The sequence below is a fragment of the Balaenoptera borealis genome, assembly GCF_965194805.1.
Source record: "Balaenoptera borealis genome assembly, chromosome: 20".
NCBI classification, from domain to species: domain Eukaryota; kingdom Metazoa; phylum Chordata; class Mammalia; order Artiodactyla; family Balaenopteridae; genus Balaenoptera; species Balaenoptera borealis.
The window spans coordinates 7,483,960-7,501,544 of NC_138879.1; the positions used below are offsets into that span (position 1 = coordinate 7,483,960).

The 17,585-nt window shown below is 59.5% G+C and overlaps 1 protein-coding gene across 5 annotated transcripts in view; it reads left to right on the plus strand.

Annotated features, from left to right (window-relative positions):
* LLGL2 (LLGL scribble cell polarity complex component 2) overlaps positions 1-17,300 on the plus strand; it is a 33,061-nt gene extending 15,761 nt beyond the window's left edge. The window contains exons 3-26 of one of the 5 annotated variants that reach the window (XM_082371708.1): positions 4,331-4,428; positions 5,783-5,864; positions 6,159-6,274; positions 6,650-6,808; positions 8,586-8,748; positions 8,885-9,017; positions 9,333-9,387; positions 9,988-10,142; positions 11,405-11,622; positions 11,701-11,768; positions 11,906-12,059; positions 12,149-12,253; positions 12,627-12,919; positions 13,025-13,175; positions 13,518-13,668; positions 14,325-14,441; positions 14,556-14,722; positions 15,104-15,368; positions 15,611-15,764; positions 16,019-16,047; positions 16,271-16,318; positions 16,543-16,585; positions 16,711-16,772; positions 16,962-17,105. In XM_082371708.1, the coding sequence (XP_082227834.1) occupies positions 4,331-4,428; positions 5,783-5,864; positions 6,159-6,274; positions 6,650-6,808; positions 8,586-8,748; positions 8,885-9,017; positions 9,333-9,387; positions 9,988-10,142; positions 11,405-11,622; positions 11,701-11,768; positions 11,906-12,059; positions 12,149-12,253; positions 12,627-12,919; positions 13,025-13,175; positions 13,518-13,668; positions 14,325-14,441; positions 14,556-14,722; positions 15,104-15,368; positions 15,611-15,764; positions 16,019-16,047; positions 16,271-16,318; positions 16,543-16,585; positions 16,711-16,772; positions 16,962-16,972 (2,997 nt within the window). In that variant the 3' untranslated portion in view covers positions 16,973-17,105. Of the gene's footprint in view, positions 1-4,330; positions 4,429-5,782; positions 5,865-6,158; positions 6,275-6,649; positions 6,809-8,585; positions 8,749-8,884; positions 9,018-9,332; positions 9,388-9,987; positions 10,143-11,404; positions 11,623-11,700; positions 11,769-11,888; positions 12,060-12,148; positions 12,254-12,626; positions 12,920-13,024; positions 13,176-13,517; positions 13,669-14,324; positions 14,442-14,555; positions 14,723-15,103; positions 15,369-15,610; positions 15,765-16,018; positions 16,048-16,175; positions 16,319-16,542; positions 16,586-16,710; positions 16,777-16,961 lie in introns of those variants that run through there. The other 4 variants (XR_014238365.1, XR_014238366.1, XM_082371707.1 and 1 more) reach the window with 4 other exon arrangements.
* The last annotated feature ends 285 nt before the right edge of the window (positions 17,301-17,585 follow it).

Below are 17,585 nucleotides of genomic sequence, written 5' to 3' on the forward strand. Positions count from 1 at the left end.
TTTGGTCAGCCTCCTAGCTTGAACCTGAGCTGGAGACGGTTGGGGTCTCTGGCTGGAGGGCCGGCCCTGGAACCCGGGCCCGCTGTCCTGGGCGGAGGGCTGATCGGGGTCGTTGTGTGCCTTGGAAGTCCACAGCAGGAGACCCCTGGGGCTGAGCGCCTCCTGTGCCCCAGGGGCTGCTTTCTTTAAGGGAGGTCAGATACCTTCTATGCTCTGGGGTCCTGGAACTGTACCTAAACCCTAAACCAGCCTGGAGGGGTCCCTGTCCACGCGGACCTGCGGCTGCAGTGGGGGGAACCACGTCTTAAAAGGCTGTTAGGAGTCGGAGGGAGGGGGAACCAGGGGATGGGAAGGGCACCCCACCTTGGGAGGCAGCCGGAGCACAGGCAGAGGGGCCTCGTGGAAACTTCCTGCTTCCCCAGGCTTCTCGGGCCCTGGGTGTCCAGCTCCTCCCTGTTCCCCTCAATTAACTGACCTCTGTTCTCTCCCCACATCCAAATCACTCCCTTCCTCATTCCCAGCAAGACCCCCTGGGCCTCTCGTAACTAGCCTGGGGTCCCCACGCCTCCTTGCTCGGCCAGTTCCCTGAGCTCATGACTCGCTTTACCTCATCATATCATGTTGCCTCATTCAGGGATTGTGGGTCTCATTTGCATGTTGAAGCAGAGTCGCTTCCCCTCTGGGACCTGGGGAATCCCCTGTCACCACACTGTCTACATTTGAATCCATCCTCTTGGCCCCAGCCAGTCAGGGTCACCATGAAGTTCCCACCCCTTATTCTGTTTTTGAGGGAGGCTTGGTCAACTTGGAGAAGATGCCCTGAGGGATACGAGGGAATGAGGGAGAACCTTTGAAGGAAGGCAAGGCTTGTGTGCGCTGTGAGGCCGCGGTCAGGTGGTCAGGTGGTCGTCCTGAGGCTCATCTTGTTGGAGCCAAGGACAGCCCCGCCCCCACTCAGCGCAGCCATTAGCACCACCGCGGTCACCACGTGCGAAAAGAGGCAAAGCAGCTCGTCCAAGTCCGGTCACCTTTTAAGTGGTGTTGGGGATTCTAAGTTTCATGGGCCCGACTCAGTTCCTGTTCTTTCTAAACCAGCCTATGGAAAAGAAGGTGGTTCGGGAGTGAGGGGTGGCACAGTGTCCTCAGGACCCTGAAGAAATGAGGAATGAGTATGAGTGACTGAACGATGGGCCTGACCTTTGTCTCCCTCTGGGCTAGGGAAAAGAACTGATCCGCAGCAGGTGTGACTCAGGTGAGATGTTAGGAGAACTTCCTGCCAGTGAGTTGATAGGATAACGTGTGTGGCCTGAGCACCTGACAAAAAGCTGCAGACTGTTTTCTCTTTGGCTTGACTTTCCTGCTGATGCCCGAGGTAAAAACGTCTAGGGTAGCACCTTGGTCCCATAGGAATATAATATGAGACATATGTAATTTTAAATGTTCTAGAAGCGCATTATAAAATTTTTTAAACAAGTAACATTATTTTGATAACATATTCTGTTTAATCCAATATATCCAAAATATTATTGTTTCAACATCTAGTCAACAGCACATCTCAATTTGGCCATTAAATTTTCTTTAGGAATATGTGATCTATATTTAGAGTTTGGAAGATTTACAGTTGAAAAAGGAGATTCAAAGCTTTGGTCTGCCTAACTCCAGCCCCTGTTCCTTTGGAACCCAAGAACATACCTGGGAAGTTTTCTAATTACTGAGTTAAGGGTCCATCCTTGAATTTAGTTAATGGAAATTAAATAAAATTAAAAGTTCACTTCCTTTGTGGCACTAGCCACATTGCAAGGGCTCAGGATCTACACACGGCTTGTGGTTGTTATACTGGGCATCAGGGTCTGGGCCCCTGCTGGCCACCAGGCTCCTGCTGGGTGTTTCCCCCAGAGTCCTCTAAATTCCAGACACTGTGATCCTGAGCTGCGGCTGCTGGTGATGATGGGGAAATGCTGTCATCCCAGGAACCTTCTCTGGAGCTCGGGCCTCTGACTTCCCGAGGCCCCAGCAGCCTGGGGCCAGCCGAGGCCTAGTGGGGGCTCCTGGGGAAGCTCGTCCCACACACCGAGTCACGTGCCCTGCCCTCCTTTTCCTGGGAAATGTTTACATTCCAGATACCCTGCTATCTCCCCAAGGCTTTTCCAGGCTCTGCATTTTTTACATAGCTGAACAGGAACCTGGGCCTGGGGGGCTGGGCCGGGGGACGGCTCCTGCTGGCGTGCTGCTGCCCTCCCAAATGACCCTTCCAGGTACAGCCATTTGCAGGGCAGACTGTGTTCCTGGCAGAGAACCAAGCCTGTGGGGCCCTCACACCTACGTGTCCCCAGAATAGGCACTCTTTGGAGCTCTCATCCCTGGGCCAACCCCAGCACAGGGCCCCCGTCCGCGAGCCACTGGCCTGGGTGGGCAGGCAGGCAGCAAAGCAGTTGGGTCTGCTAAGCTGTCGCTCCAGCTGTCACCAGAACTTATCTCCTTCTGCCCCTTGGAGGCCGAGTGAAGCCCGGAGTAGAGCCCTGGGCCTAAGGAGAGCTGCCTCATTGGGGCACCCTTTTTCTGCAGGGCAGTCTCCATGGTTTACAAAAAAAAAAAAAAAAAAAAAATCTTTGAAGTCGCTGGCTGGCATCCTCTGTTCTGCTCGAATCTATAGCTCTACAGGTTCAGTATCCCCTGGCGGGGTTGGAGGGGGGTGCTGGGGGGGGTGGCTGGAGTGGGGTTAGCTGACTAAGAAACAACCGAAAACCTTCCCGAAGATGGTTTGTCAGTCTCAGTCTCTAGTGCTTACATCCGTACCTCTTTAACCTGTAATTCCACCCCTGGGACACCTGCCTAAGGAAATACTGAGTTGCAGGCAGAGATAGGAGCCCAAGAATAGTCATCGATGCAACTGGCAATTATAAAACCTCTAAAAACAAAGTAAATGTTCAATAACAGAGGCCTGGTGAGTTAGGGCACCTCCCCCTGAGGAATATTCCTCAGCCTTTTAAAAGTCGTTTTAGGGAGTTCCCTGGTGGTCTAGTGGTTAGGACTCGGCACTGCCTGTGGCCCGGGTTCAATCCCTGGTTGGCGAACTGAGATCCCGCAAGCCATACCGTACGACGAAAATAAAAAAAGTCGTTTTACTGCTTTTAACAGCCTGGGCTGGCTATAGGTGGAAAGACAGACCACAGAGCTATGTGTCTGTATGTATATCCATGTGGCATGGTCCCAGTGAGGTCTCTGGGCTTTTTTTTTATCCTTTCTATATGTTTTTATTTTATTTTATTCATATTTTTTATTTAAAACATTTAAAAATTATATATATATTTTATTTTGGCCACACCGCGCTGCGTGCAGGATCTTAGTTCAGGGATTGAACGTTCACCCCCTGCAGTGGAAGTGCGGAGTCTTAACCAGTGGACCACCAGGGAAGTCCCAAAATCTAAAAAAAATTTTAACACCCTTCCCCACTGGTAATCACTAGTTTGTTTGCTATATCTGTGGGTCTGCTTCTTTTTTGTTATATTCACTAGTTTGTTGTATTTTTTAGATTCCACATAATAATTGATATCATACAGTATGTGTCTTTCTCTGAGGTGTCTGTTTTTAAGTATAGGCCCGTACACGCTTACAGTCGGATACATACCCTTGTTAGGAAGGGTTACTCCGGTTGTGGGAGTGTGGGTGATCTTTGTCTTCTTTTTCAAACTCCTTTATATGTTCCAAGTTTTCTACAATGTGTATTATTTCTATAATAAGAACTGAGCCAAGGCATGTGTCTGCAACAACACTCCAGAAGCTTCCTTCCTGGGAAGATGGTGGAAGAGAACTCATAGTGGCAACGAGGCACTTGAGACAGAGCAGATGTTCAGTGCTGGAGGAGCCTCCGGTGGCCCAGAGTCGGGAAGGGCAGCCGTGGGTTCCGTCGGACCCCAGGGGCCCGCCTGGAGCTGCGGTGCAGCTGGGCTTCCTGAGCCACCTGGTGCCTCCCCTGTGCCAGCCCCCCAGAGCTTCCCCCGCACCCCTGCAGGAGGGCTGGGTGGGTCGCCCACAGTACGGGTGGTGGAGGAACCAGGTCAGAGTTCCTGGAGAGCAAGGGGCCAGCACGGTGTCCCGGGAGAATGAGCTCCCAGGGAGGGCTATATGGCCAAGGACCGGGTCAGGAATGGACTGAGGGTGGGGCCCAGGTGGGTCCGGGTGGGGACCTGAACGAGACTGAATTCCTTCTTCCTGCTGGGGGTGGCTCTCTGCTACGGCTCCTCCCTCCGGCACTGACCCCCTGACCCCGGCCGTGGAGGGGCAGAGGGGACGTGTCTGCAGGCCCATGCCTGCCTGGTTCTCGTTGCAGACGGTGGAGCACGGCTTCCCGCACCAGCCCAGCGCCCTCGGCTACAGCCCCTCTCTGCGCATCCTGGCCATCGGCACCCGCTCCGGAGCCGTCAAGCTGTATCCTTTCCGTTCTCCCAGCTCCCACCCAGGGATGCCCTGGAAGGGCCAGGGGCCCTGGCATTGGTGAGATTCAGGAAGGACCCCCCCCCCCAACCCTCCATAGAAAGGCAAGTTGCAGATGACCCCTCTTGTTCCCGGGACATTCCAAATACCCTCTTAAGAGTCAGCCCCGAATGCAGTAAGTGGAGACCAGGGATGGGCCCCACCCCCAAAGGATCAGTAGACTGGGCCCAGGGCTCTGTCCAAACCGGAGACGGGGTGGCCTTGGGTTAGAGGAGCTGTGCGAAGGCAGCTGCTCTTCCAGATTCTACCCCCGACCCTGCACACCCCCTCTACCCCCGACCCTGCACACCCCCTCTACCCCCGACCCTGCACACCCCCCGTGTACACACACACACACACACACACACACACACACACACACACACACACACACACACACACACACACACACGAGAGAGGACTCCTAGTTGGTTGGCGGGGACAGTCCTTCCCTGGCCTGAGGCTGGACGTGGTCCAGTGGGTCCATTTCAGAGGCAAGCCCACAGGTTCCAGGATGGGGAATCGCTGCTTGGGTCCTCTGGCCTGGGCTGGGCTACGAGTCTGGGAGTCCCACCCCTGAATCTGACCTGAGCCCCCAGGGTGAGCCAGGGTGGGACCTAGGGGAATTGGGAGGTGGGGGACCACCCGTGGAGAGCCCAGCCGGCACCTCCTCCAGCAAAGCTGTAACTCCCTCCTCTGCTGCAGGGCAGGTGCGGGGACGATGGGGAGCCTGGGGGTGCAAGTCAGCAGCGCTAGGCTGCAGGGCGTGTGTACACAGGAGGGCAGAGGCCCAGCTTCCACCGACTCAGCCCTCCCTCAGCTGGTTAATCATCGCCAGGCCACGGCCATAGCCTGGTTACGATTCTCAGCGCCAAGGCTCACAGCCATGGCTGCCGTAGGTGGGCCCACGGGTGCCCTGTGCGTCTTCTCACAGGTGCCACCACGTGGTAGCTGACAGTCTGTTGCAGTTCAGGTTGTGGGTTTCGGTGGGGTGGGGGTGGGGGGGAGGTGGAGGTACAGTGAACAGCCTAACAGTTGCCAAGATAATGCTTCACCCCTCCTGGCTTCGACAGCTCTCCCTGGTTGGCTGGCTTTACCCTCAGGGGTCAGGTTACTGGCCTGGTGCCTTTGGGCCAGGCCCCCTGCTGTCTCCTCCCCACCCTAAACACCCCCCCACCCGGCTGCCTGGGGAGAGGGCGAGCCCTTCTCTGCTGCTGGGTATTTACACTCCTTGCCACGTGGGCCCAGAGGGCAGGCCAAGGGGTGGTGTCCTGCCTTCTGGAGCTTTTCCTGAGCCTGCTACTCCCAGCTATGGTGCCCCGGGGGTGGAGTTCATGGGGCTGCACCGTGAGAACAACGCGGTAGTGCAGATCCACTTCCTGCCTGGCCAGGTGAGGCCCCCCTGCCCCCATGCCCTTCTTACTTTCACAGCTTCCAGAAAGGACGTATGGAAAGGCAGGCATTTGGTGGCCCTGGGTTTGGTGCTGATGGGAGGACCCGGGACAAACCTGCCTTTCCCCAGCTGCGGTTCACGGCCACCCTAACAGTAGCCAGGGGTCTCTTGGTTCTGGGGCTCTTTGAAATGACCCGCACAGGCTGGGCCGCCCCAGTGTGTAAAGGTCACGGTGAACGCTGTCCCTCCCTGGTTAACGAGACAGCACGCTTCTGCCCCATTTCCTGCCTAGTGCCAGCTGGTCACCCTGCTGGACGACAACAGCCTGCACCTGTGGAGCCTGAAGGTCAAAGGCGGGGTGTCAGAGCTGCAGGAAGATGAGAGTTTCACGCTGCGTGGCCCCCCAGGGTAAGAACTCAGTCTTCTTGCTCTCCTAGCCAGCCTGACCCGTGCACCAACTCCAGGGCGCCCTGGGAGGAGCTGGCAGGGCTGCGGCCCGCCTCCCCCCAACCCCACACGGAGCCTACGCGGGAGGCGCCAAGGGATTTTTTTCTGCCTCTTAGCCCCAGCTCTCTGCCATCTGTCTCCTGTCTTGGCAGAAAAAAAAACAATATGTTTGTCCGGGCCTGAGTCGCTGGACCCCATCAAAGGACCTCACGGGCCTGCTTCCCCCCCCCACAGGCATGGCCTTCCCTGGGGCCGCTGAGGGAGTCAGGGGATCTTATCTGTGGGTCCCGCCTGCCTGGTCAGAGCCAGCTCACGGGCCATCATTCCCGTCTGCAGGGCCGCCCCCAGTGCCACGCAGATCACCGTGGTCCTGCCGCATTCCTCCTGCCAGCTGCTCTACCTGGGCACCGAGAGCGGCAGTGTGTTCGTGGTGCAGCTGCCGGCTTTCCGCGCGCTGGAGGACCAGACGATCAGCTCAGATGCCGTGCTGCAGCGGTGAGCCCCGGGCCCGGAGACCCTCGTGCCCTGAGGAACCTGTCCCCTCGAGTGGCCTTCTCCATTCCATCCCGGTTATGCCTCAGGAGCTTATAATTTCTCTCCTGGGAAGTCTGTAGGGATGGGAGGACAGACTCTCAGCTCTCCACCTGTCCCCCAAATTGAGAATCTCACCCCCAAAAAAGAGTTAGCATCCCAGCACTAAAAGGGGTCTTGGGAGTAACTCGTCACCTCATTTAAAAGGAAAACAAGGCTCAAAATGATTATGCAGTGATACCAACTCTCAGTCCAGCGTTCTTGGCACTGATACCACCTCTTTCAAAGCCCCGGGGCTCCACAGTGGGGCAGACGGGGCCCAGACCTCCCTGCATCCGCTGGGCAGCTTCTGCTGATGCTTGTGTTTTGGAGTCTCTGCCACATGTTCGTTTGCATGCAGGCTCCATGGCCCCAAATCCCTGGCGGCCACAACCTGTAGGTTTCTTGAGATCGTTTCAGAATCTTTGCTCCTTAATGGTGGTGTCCGTGGGAGAGAGGGAGTCAGATCAGGTCTGGGTGCGGAGGGGGGCCAGGGCCCAAAACAGGAGGGGATGGAGGAGTCCGGCAGGAGCTCACAGGAGCCGGTTGATGGCCGTGGAGTGTTCTGCAGTGAAGAAGGGCAGGGAGGAGGCCAGGGTGCTGGGCTGTGGAGCTGCTTCAGGCCCGACCTTCCTCAGGGCTCTGGACCAGGCTTGTAACACTCATAGTCGTCAGGCCCCGGGTGATGGTCAAGCAGGGCTGGGCATTGCTGGGTTGGGAGGATTCCTGCTTGGGGCTGGGTCCCTCTGAGCACCGGGCACGGTAGAGTCAGGGCAGCGTGACCATGGTCAGAGCAGGACTGTTTACAGGGTGGCGGGCACGGCTGGTGCTCAGCCGGGGCGCCTGGCCTGTGGGCAGGACGGCGGAAGGACCTGCTCCTCAGTGTGTGGCTGTACCAGTGCCCACCTTACCCGCGCCCGTGGGAGTCTAGTCGAGGAGGAGCCCCTGCTGGGCTTTCCCAGCCTGGGTGCCCTGGGAACCCCTCCTGTTGGTCTAAATCTTTGTTCTAAATGTAGAGGGTTTGGTTTGGGTTTGAGCGTAGAAATGCCCTTGGGATCCAGGCTGTTTCTGTTTCCTACTCGCCCTCCTCAGTATTGGCTCTTGGTCCTGTGCCTGCCACCTCATGGTCTTCTGTTGGCTGTAGCACCTCCAAACTTCACATCAGCATTCCAGGCCCAGAAAAGGAGGAGGGGGTCAAGGCTCAAGGCCAGGCCAACTGACATAGAGAGTTTTGTTTTGTAGGTCTTAAAAACTTGTTTTTTATGAAACACCAACACCTTACCGAAATGCACTAAGTTTGAGTGTACGGTTTAATGGATTCTTGTTAAGTGAGCGTCTGTGCAACCAACTCTGGGCAAACACAAAATTTTGCCAGCCCCCCAGGGTCCCCCACCTGCCCTTCTCTGTCACAGCTCCCTCCCTCCCCCAGAGGTAACCACCACATCGACTTTTCTGGAAATCACTTCCTTGCTTTTCCTTATAGATGTGCCACCTGCGTTTGCGTCCTTAGGGGGTTTTCTCTATCGCTGCCCTGTCCTATGCGTTGCTTCTCTCTCCCCTTGATGATGTGTCCTGGCAGCCTTTCCATGCTGGCACATTCAGTGCCCCTGCTTCGGGGGATGGCGGGCATGGCTGTGCCGTGCTCTCAGCCATGCCCCAACGGTGGACGGTGACGTGGGCTCACGGTGCTGCCCTCGCCCAGGTTGCCAGAGGAGGTCTGCCACAGGCGGGCATTTGAGATGGTGGAGGCTCTGCAGGAACATCCCCGGGACCCCAACCAGATCCTCGTCGGCTACAGCCGGGGCCTTGTCGTCATCTGGGACCTACAGGGCAGCTGTGTGCTCTGTCATTTCCTCAGCAGCCAGGTAGCGGTGCCACATGGTTCTCCCAGGCCCCACATAACACATCCAGTCCCCGTCTGAGGCATGGGGGTGCAGGCGATGGGACCGCACCCCTGATCCCAGCCTTCGCGCACTCTCTCTCTCCTTTCCCACCGTGAAGCAACTGGAGAACGTCTGCTGGCAGCGGGACGGGCATCTGATTGTCAGCTGCCATTCTGACGGCAGCTACTGCCAGTGGCCCGTGTCCAGTGACACCCTGCAACCGGAGCCCCTGCGCAGCTGTGTGCCTTACGGTCAGTGCTCTGCCCGCCACCTGGGACCGCCTTCCAGTGAGCAAGGCGGTGTCCTCTCTGGCCCCAGTCGGTCTCTCCTGCTTTCAGGTGTAGGTGTCCAACTCATAGAAGCAAAACCTGGAGCCCAGAGAGGGTGAAGGCTGTGTCCAAAGCCACACAGCGGGTTTTCTGACACCCACTGTGACTTTCTGTGGGAACTGCTCAGAGCAAGACTCCCGAGCCTAGATCTGCTCCGTGGGCATGCGGGATCTGTGCTGCAGGCCCACGGGCCTCTGAGAGCGGGAGGACCGTTCAAGGTATTTCCTTTTCTTTTAGGCCCTTTTCCTTGCAAAGCTATTACCAAAATCTTCTGGCTGACCACCAAGCAGGGGTAGGTATCAGTGCTCTGTCCTGTTCCCTTTCTAGAGCTTTCCTGGGGAGCTGGAAAGGCTGCTCAAACCTCTGCCTGGGGGAGATGGTGCCTAGTGACTGCCTCTGGGTCTCATATCCGGGTCTCCAGGGAAGGGAGGGGGGGCCATTCATACCTCTCTCTGACTAATTCCTGAAAACTCATTCCCATTCTTTCCCTTCCACCCTCCTGGAGAGATGATTCAGATCAGCAGGTTCCAAACTCTGTCTTAGGAGCAGACCTGTTTCTTCAAACAGAATCATACAGGGAGACCTGATGTATAAGCAGAAAAGGGGGGCAGGGGGCACTCTGGTTGAAACGGGAGTGGCGGCAGAGACTCAGAGCCTTCGGCCGGCGTGCTCCGCTGCTTGCCCCCAAGTTCTCCTGGGCTGTTGAGTTGGGAAGAGACGGGGGTCCGCCCCAGCCCCTCCTGGGGACCTTGAGTGAGCCCTTACGCTGAGACCAGCCCCCATCCCAGGCCCTGCTGCAGAGGCCAGTCGCAGGACCAGCCCACGGCCGGCTCAGCCCTTGGCTTCTGGGGCGGTGTCAGCAGCCCACCCCCTGCTCTTCTGTGCCTGCCAGGTTGCCCTTCACCATCTTCCAGGGCGGCATGCCGCGGGCCAGCTATGGGGACCGCCACTGCATCTCAGTGGTCCACAACGGCCAGCAGACAGCCTTTGACTTCACCTCCCGTGTCATCGACTTCACTGTCCTCATCGAGGCGAACCCTGAGGCTGGTAGGCGAGCGGGAGTGAGTGTGGAGGGCAGGCCACCAGGAGGTGTGGGGATCGGGCCCACCCCCATCCATAAACAAAGAGGAAAGGTCTGCAGGCGTTCCTAAAGCTGCCACCCCTGAGTCCCTAAGCCCCATTGTACCTCTTCTTAGTGTCCCCGAGGCTGCTCCCTTTCCTTCCCTGCTGGCCTGTGGCTTGTCCTTGCCGGCCACACCTCCCTTCCACCCCAAACTCTCTTTGCCCTTCCCCGGCTCAGCTGGGACTTGGCCCAAAGGTGGGCAGATCTGCACTGCTGGGCTTAACACCCACCCGGCTGAGGCAAAGGGCTCCTGACCTGGACATGGTGAAGCCCTCCTTGGGGGGTGGGGCAGGTAGCAGTGTGGGCCAGCTGAGCTGGTCTCCTGGAACTCAGCCAGGCCAACAAAGCCCTGAGTCAGCTTTCTAAATTGGGTGACAGGCAAGACCAGAAAGGGCTGGTGTCGAAACCTAGAGAGGAGGCCTGGCGGGAGATCTCCAGGAGGGCGGGCCTCCTCCCTAGATGACTCTGACCTGACAGGCCCGAGGCCTCCAGGTGAGGGAGGCAGGCCTGCTCAGGACACCCTGGGCTGTGTTCTCCCAGCCTCGCCAGTGGCCCTTTGGAGGGAGACTCCGAACATGCTTTTCCTCCTTTCTCAGCCTCTTCTTCCCTCCTCACACCTGACAGCATGCTGGGAGCCAGGGCCAGTTTTTGGTCGATTCTTTTAGATTTTCTACATTGATGATCAAAGTTGAGGCAGTTCCCCTCTATTCTTAGTTTACTGAGAGTTTTTTTTTTTTTTATCATAAATGGATGTTGGGTTTTGTCAAATAGTTTTTCTGCATCTATTGCTATGATCATGTGATTTTTCTTTTTTTTTTGGCCACACCACACGGCTTGTGGGATCTTAGTTCCCCGACCGGGAATTGCACCCGGACCCTTGGCAGTGAGAGCATGGAGTCCTAACCACTGGACCGCCAGGGAGTTCCTGATTTTTCTTTTTTAGCCTCTTGACGCAATGGGTTTCGTTAATTGATTTTCGAAAGTTGACGCAGCCTTGCATACCTGGGATAAATCCCACTTAGTCGTGGCATATAATTCTTTTCTACGCATTGTTGGATTTGGAGCTTGCTTTTAAAATGTGGGTTCCCTGGCTCCACCCCTAGAGCCTCAGATTCTACAGGGCCAGGCTGGACAGACTGCTTCCCAGTGGCTCCTGCAGCCCCTGACCCTTGGCCTGTCCCCACAGCCTTTGATGACCCCTATGCCCTGGTAGTGCTGGCTGAGGAGGAGCTGGTCGTGATTGACCTGCACACGGCTGGTTGGCCGCCGGTCCAGCCTCCCTACCTGGCCTCCCTGCACTGCTCCGCCATCACCTGCTCCCACCATGTCTCCAACATCCCCCTGAAGCTGTGGGAGCGCATCATCGCTGCCGGCAGCCGGCAGAACACACACTTCTCCACCATGGTAGGTCTGGCCCCGGCCCCAGCCCCGCCCCAGCCCAGAGCCAGGCTCGCCCATGAACTTCTCCGTCATCTCCTCCAGGAGTGGCCCATTGACGGTGGCACCAGCCTGGCCCCAGCCCCGCCCCAGAGGGACCTGCTGCTCACGGGGTAGGTGACGTTGATCGTACTCTCCTGCCTAGTGGGACGTGTGGGGTGGGAGCAGAGCTCGGGGGGTGTGCGTGCCAGTCCCGGGCACCTCTGGCCCGGCATCCTTCTCACGGGTGACAGGCGGGCTCTGCCCACAGGCACGAGGACGGCACAGTGCGGTTCTGGGATGCCTCGGGCGTCTGCTTGCGGCTGCTCTACAAACTCAGCACGGTACGGGTGTTCCTCACCGACACAGACCCCAACGAGAGCCTCAATGCCCAGGGTGAGGACGAGTGGCCCCCCCTCCGCAAGGTGAGGCCCGGAGCCTGGGAACCAGGGAGGGTGGGGACGGGCCAGGTCCAGCGCTTATGGCCCCTCACGGAGCTCTTCTCCCTTGTCAGGTGGGCTCCTTCGATCCCTACAGTGACGATCCTCGGCTGGGCATCCAGAAGATTTTCCTCTGCAAATACAGTGGCTACCTGGCTGTGGCCGGCACAGCAGGGCAGGTAGCAGGCCGGGCTGGGCGTGGGGAGCAGTGGGGAGGGCTGATCAGGTGACTTTGGGCAGCGTCCAGGCCCACGAGCTTCCTTCTCAGTATTGGGGGCAGCAGGGCCAGGAACCGGCTTCCTGAGCGCCCCCCCTGGTGCATCACCTGCCCCTGTGGCTCTGACTTCTCCCAGTGAATAGAAGTTCCCTGATCCCATTAGAGGGAGGCCTTTCTCCTCCAGAAATCAGGATTAAGAGCCAGAGGTTGGGTACTTCTGACCCTTGGCCTTGGCGTGGATCTTGGGTCCTTTGCTGTCCCTGCCGTTAGGGTCCCTGAGGTCCCGCTGTCCCTTGGTGCCGGGGGTGGTTCAGCCCATCTGCCGCCCCGCCCAGGTGCTGGTGCTGGAGCTGAATGACGAGGAGGCGGAGCACGCCGTGGAGCAGGTGGAGGCCGACCTGCTGCAGGACCAGGAGGGCTACCGCTGGAAGGGGCACGAGCGCCTGTGTGCCCGCCCAGGGCCCGTGCACTTCGAGCCCGGCTTCCAGCCCTTTGTGTTGGTGCAGTGCCAGCCCCCGGCTGTGGTCACCTCCTTGGCCCTGCACTCCGAGTGGCGGCTCGTGGCCTTCGGCACCAGCCACGGCTTTGGCCTCTTTGACCACCAGCAGCGGCGGCAGGTCTTTGTCAAGTGAGCAGACCTCCCGGGGTGGCCGGGGCCCGGGTCTGGGATGGGTGCCTGGATTGGCAAGGTCCCTCAGGCCCTGGCCACGCTGATGGCCCAACGTCCCGCCAGGTGCACGCTGCACCCCAATGACCAGCTAGCCTTGGAGGGCCCGCTGTCCCGTGTGAAGTCCCTAAAGAAGTCCCTGCGCCAGTCCTTCCGCCGGATACGTCGCAGCCGGGTGTCCAGCAGGAAGCGGCGGCCTGCTGGCCCTCCGGGAGAGGTGAGGCCGAGGCCGGGCACAGCCCGGAGCAGCCAGCGGCAGGTCCCAACCACCCCTCCCTGCCCCGCCTGCTTTGGCCACAGACACGGGCTCTGGGCCACCCCCGACCCCCACCAACCCTGTGACCTCGGATCCGTCACACTGCTTCTCTGTGCCTCGGCTTCCCTAAGTGTGAAAGGCAGTCACTGTAATGCCTCAGGGCCACGTCCTCAGTCAGTGTTACCAGGCAGGTGGTGGCAGGGGCTGTGGCCAGTCTTCCTGGAAGGCTCGCTGTTGAGCAATCGGATGCCTCCGGGAAGGAAGGCCAGAGCCCACCCTCAGGCCTGGCCCACTCCACTGCAGGTGCAGGAGGGGAGCAGCAGGGCAGAGAGGACTGGCCTGCAGAACATGGAGCTGGCGCCCGTGCAGCGCAAGATCGAGGCCCGCTCGGCAGAGGACTCCTTCACGGGCTTTGTCCGGACCCTCTACTTCGCTGACACCTACCTGAGGGACAGTGAGTGGCCAGCTTGCGGTGGGGGGCCCTCTGGCGTGAGGGCGTGTCGGAGGCTGCTGCCTGGTGCACCCCTAAGAGGGGTTCCCCCTGTGAGCAAGGGGAGACTGGAGCCCCCGTCCGCCCCTTTCCCTCCCGTGCCTGGGTCTCCGAGTCTGATCGCCCTGGCTTCGTATCCAGGCTCCACCACTCTCTAGAAGTGTGACCTTGGACGTGTCACTTAGCCTTTCTGGGTCTCGCTTCTCCCCCTGTAAAGTGGAGGGATAGCTTCCCCCTACAGTGGTTGCGAGCGTTGGGACATGCCACGTGCCTGCTGGTACCCAGCAGGCCCTCTAGAAGCTCTCTGGCTGTTTCTCTTCTTCTGCCAGGGCAAGGGTGGGCTGAGGGCTGTCTGCTGCTGTATCTCGAGGGCCGAGCTCTCCTGGGTTTGGGATCATCTGCATGGGGCTCTTGGTTGTCAGAGAGCCTTCCCAGCCTTTCCCATCTACACCCAGGAGGTAGGCAGGGCCCACAGCAGCTCCATTTTACAGAGGAAGAAATTGAGGTTTATGAAAGTTTGCTGACGTGACCTTGGAGTCACACAGGTAGTGAGCCAGGTCTCCTGGCTCCCCCTGACCCCCAGAGCCAGGGGTTAGATGTAAACCTTTGCCTCCTGGCAGGCTCCCGCCACTGCCCCTCGCTGTGGGCTGGCACCAATGGAGGTACCGTCTACGCCTTTGCCCTGCGCGTGCCCCCCGCCGAGCGGAGAATGGATGAGCCGGTGCGGGCGGAGCAGGGTGAGTGCTGGGCAGGGGGAGAGCACTTGTCTGCCTCGGCTGGGAGCGGGATGGTGTCTCCAGCCTCGTCCTCCGCCCAACCACCAGCCCCACCGCCTACCTCCGTCCCTGCAGCCAAGGAGATCCAGCTGATGCACCGAGCGCCCGTGGTGGGCATCCTGGTGCTGGACGGACACAGCGTGCCCCTTCCCGAGCCCCTGGAAGTGGCCCACGACCTGTCAAAGAGCCCCGACATGCAGGGAAGCCACCAGCTGCTTGTCGTGTCGGAGGAGCAGTTCAAGGTGCCTTATGGGAGGAGGTGGGGTCCCCCGGGAATCCCCGGCACAAATGACAATGGCTGGGACTCACTTAAAGTTGTGTCTGTAGTTGCTGTGTGAGGGCTGCAGAGGCACAGGAAAGAAGCGGGGTCTTGATGGAGCCCCCGGGCCCCAGGGTCAGTGGTGGGGACACTGAAGCAGGACCTGTGTCTGGGGAAGGGACAGAAAACACAGACAGGGAAGGAAGAGGCCCTGGCGTCCTCGCAGTCTGAGTGCCGCGACCACACATCTGAGGGCCAGGCCCGGCGGCAGCGTCGGGCAGGGAAGCGGGAAGTCCTCGCTTGACCGGATGAAGCTCTGCAAACTGGTCTGGCTGCGGGTGTGACCGGCTGCCCTGTGCCCTAGGTGTTCACGCTGCCCAAGGTCAGCGCCAGGCTGAAGCTGAAGCTGACCGCCCTGGAGGGCTCGCGGGTGCGGCGGGTCAGCGCGGCCCGCTTCGGCAGCTGTCGAGCCGAGGACTACGGGGAGCACCACCTGGCCGTCCTCACCAACCTGGGCGACATCCAGGTGGTCTCGCTGCCCCTGCTCAAGCCCCAGGTGCGGTACAGCTGCATCCGCCGGGAGGACGTCAGCGGCATCGCCTCCTGCGTCTTCACCACATACGGCCAAGGTGTGCAGGCGGTGGGCGCGTCGGGACCTCTGTCCGCAGGGCTGCGTTTGGGGCTCCTGCTGTGCTGCGAGGGCCGCTGGGAAGGGCAGTCGGGGGTATTCCGGTCAAGGCCAGGCTCCTCAGGCAGAGAACTTTGGGAGGCTCTGGCCCCTAATCCCCCCCTGGGGGGGCAGCTCTGTTCGCAGCCGCAAGGCCCGGGAGACTCAGGCTGGCCTCACCTGCCAGGCTTCTCCACCCCCCAGGTTTCTACCTGATCTCACCCTCCGAGTTTGAGCGCTTCTCTCTCTCCACCAAGTGGCTGGTTGAGCCCCGGTGCCTGGTGGATTCAGCAGAAACGAAGAACCACAGCCGTCTCCGCGACAAATCGGGCCCTGAGAAGGCCTTGGGCCGAGCCAGGTGGGTAAAAGGGCAGGTGGCCTTTGCTCCAGCCCCTCCTCACTCCACCCTCCCTGGGGTGCCCCCTGGGGGCTGGTCAGAGTCCCCTTCCCCCCGTGAACTCAGCCCACCCTCCCAGCTCTGCCTCCTTGCCCCGCTTTGTATGCCCCACCCTCCTATGCAAGCTGGTCAGTCGACCTCATTCTTCACGGGACCAGGGCTTTCCAGAACGGGGAGCCTAGTGGCCCCCGATGCTTACTGTCTCTCCTCCACAGGAACTCAGGGAGCCAGAGTGATGGAGAGGGTAAGACAGGCCTCTCTGGGGCCAGGGGCCTGGGGGGCCGAGGCGTTGTGAGCACACCTGGGGAGGGAAGGGGATCCCAGGTGAGCAGGTGGTGTTCGGGCTGGGAGTCGAAACAGCTTCCCTTCCAGTCCTGGGCTCAGGCTTCAGCAACCCCACCCCCAGAAGCAGGGAGCTGGGGCAGAGGAGGGCCCAAGGCTCACCTGGCCTGGCCTCTGCCTTCCAGAGAGGAGGTCGAGCCCCATGATGGAGCACGCCCTGCTCAATGACGAGAGTGAGTCAGGGCAGGGGCTGGTGGGCTGGCCGGCAGGAGGGATGTGCAGGGGGGAGCGGTGGCAGCGTGCTTGGAAGGCCAGGGTGGGAACGAGGGCCGGTTTCCTGAAGGGGGGCAGGCCCGTTCACCCCATCAGTAGAAGGGGCAGAAAGCGGGGGTGTCTGGCCCAGCCCCAGCTGGCCTCACCACGCCTCTGCTCCCCACCCCTGCCCCCTGCCCTGCAGGCGTCCTGAAGGAGATCCAGAGCACGCTGGAGGGGGGCCGAGGGTGAGTGACTCAGGTTTGCAGGGCTGCGCCCCCGGTGCCGGAAGACGTTCCAGGAGAGCTCCGGGAATGAGGGTCCTCGTCTGCAGCCCCCATGGGCGGTGACGGCCCTGTCTTTGCCCACGCAGGAGCTGTGGTGATTGGCGTTCCCAGCGAGTGGCCGTGGGGTACGGCCTCAGCAACGGGGGAGGTAGGGGCTCTGGGTGCTGCCGCACGGTGGGGTGGGGCACACTCCTGGGGAGGGATAGGAGGGACGGGAGCCCCTGTCCCCGCTCCCCAAGGCCCTTAGGCCCATCCCAGCCCTGACACACACCCCCACGTGCCCGAACACCTCCGTGTCTGGGCTCAGGCGGGTGACTGAGGCCCCCGTCCCGCCCAGGATGCTCCTGAATTGCCGTGGCTCTCTCTCCTTCTGCACGATGAACACACACTACTGACGGCTCTTCCTGGGGGCACCGCCCCACCTGGAGAGGGCCGTGCAGGGGCCGGGGGCACCCCCAGTGCCCACCCTGCTGCTGCTCCTGGCCTTGGGAGAGGAGGGACCCCAGGCCCCTGGGGCTCTCCCTCCTCGAGCCTTGACTCTCTCGGTCCTTTTGTCAATGTTGCACAGTTTTTATCCCCGTCTCCCCCCTTTTTGTAGTGGGCTGGGTTTTAAATTATAAATGTTTAACTGCCTCCGGGTGAAAAAGTTTTTAATAAACACCTTATTACCTCCTCACTGGACTGGCCCAACGACTTTAATTTTTTAATTGTGCAGAGATTTTCCATGTAGATAGAAATGATCATTAGCTGGTTCCTTGCCTTTGCCCCTTGGGTCCGTCCCCTGGACCAGGCTGGTGCTCAGGAGAATCTGTTTTTTAAGCTATTTGAATCAGATCAAACTGTATCTGGTTGTGTCTGAACACTAGATGCCTTCTCTCTTTGGGAATAAATGGTAAAAGTTAACTGAATTGAGTCTGTCTGACTGCACCTCTGGGTGGGGGGCAGTGGGAGGCCCCTAGCT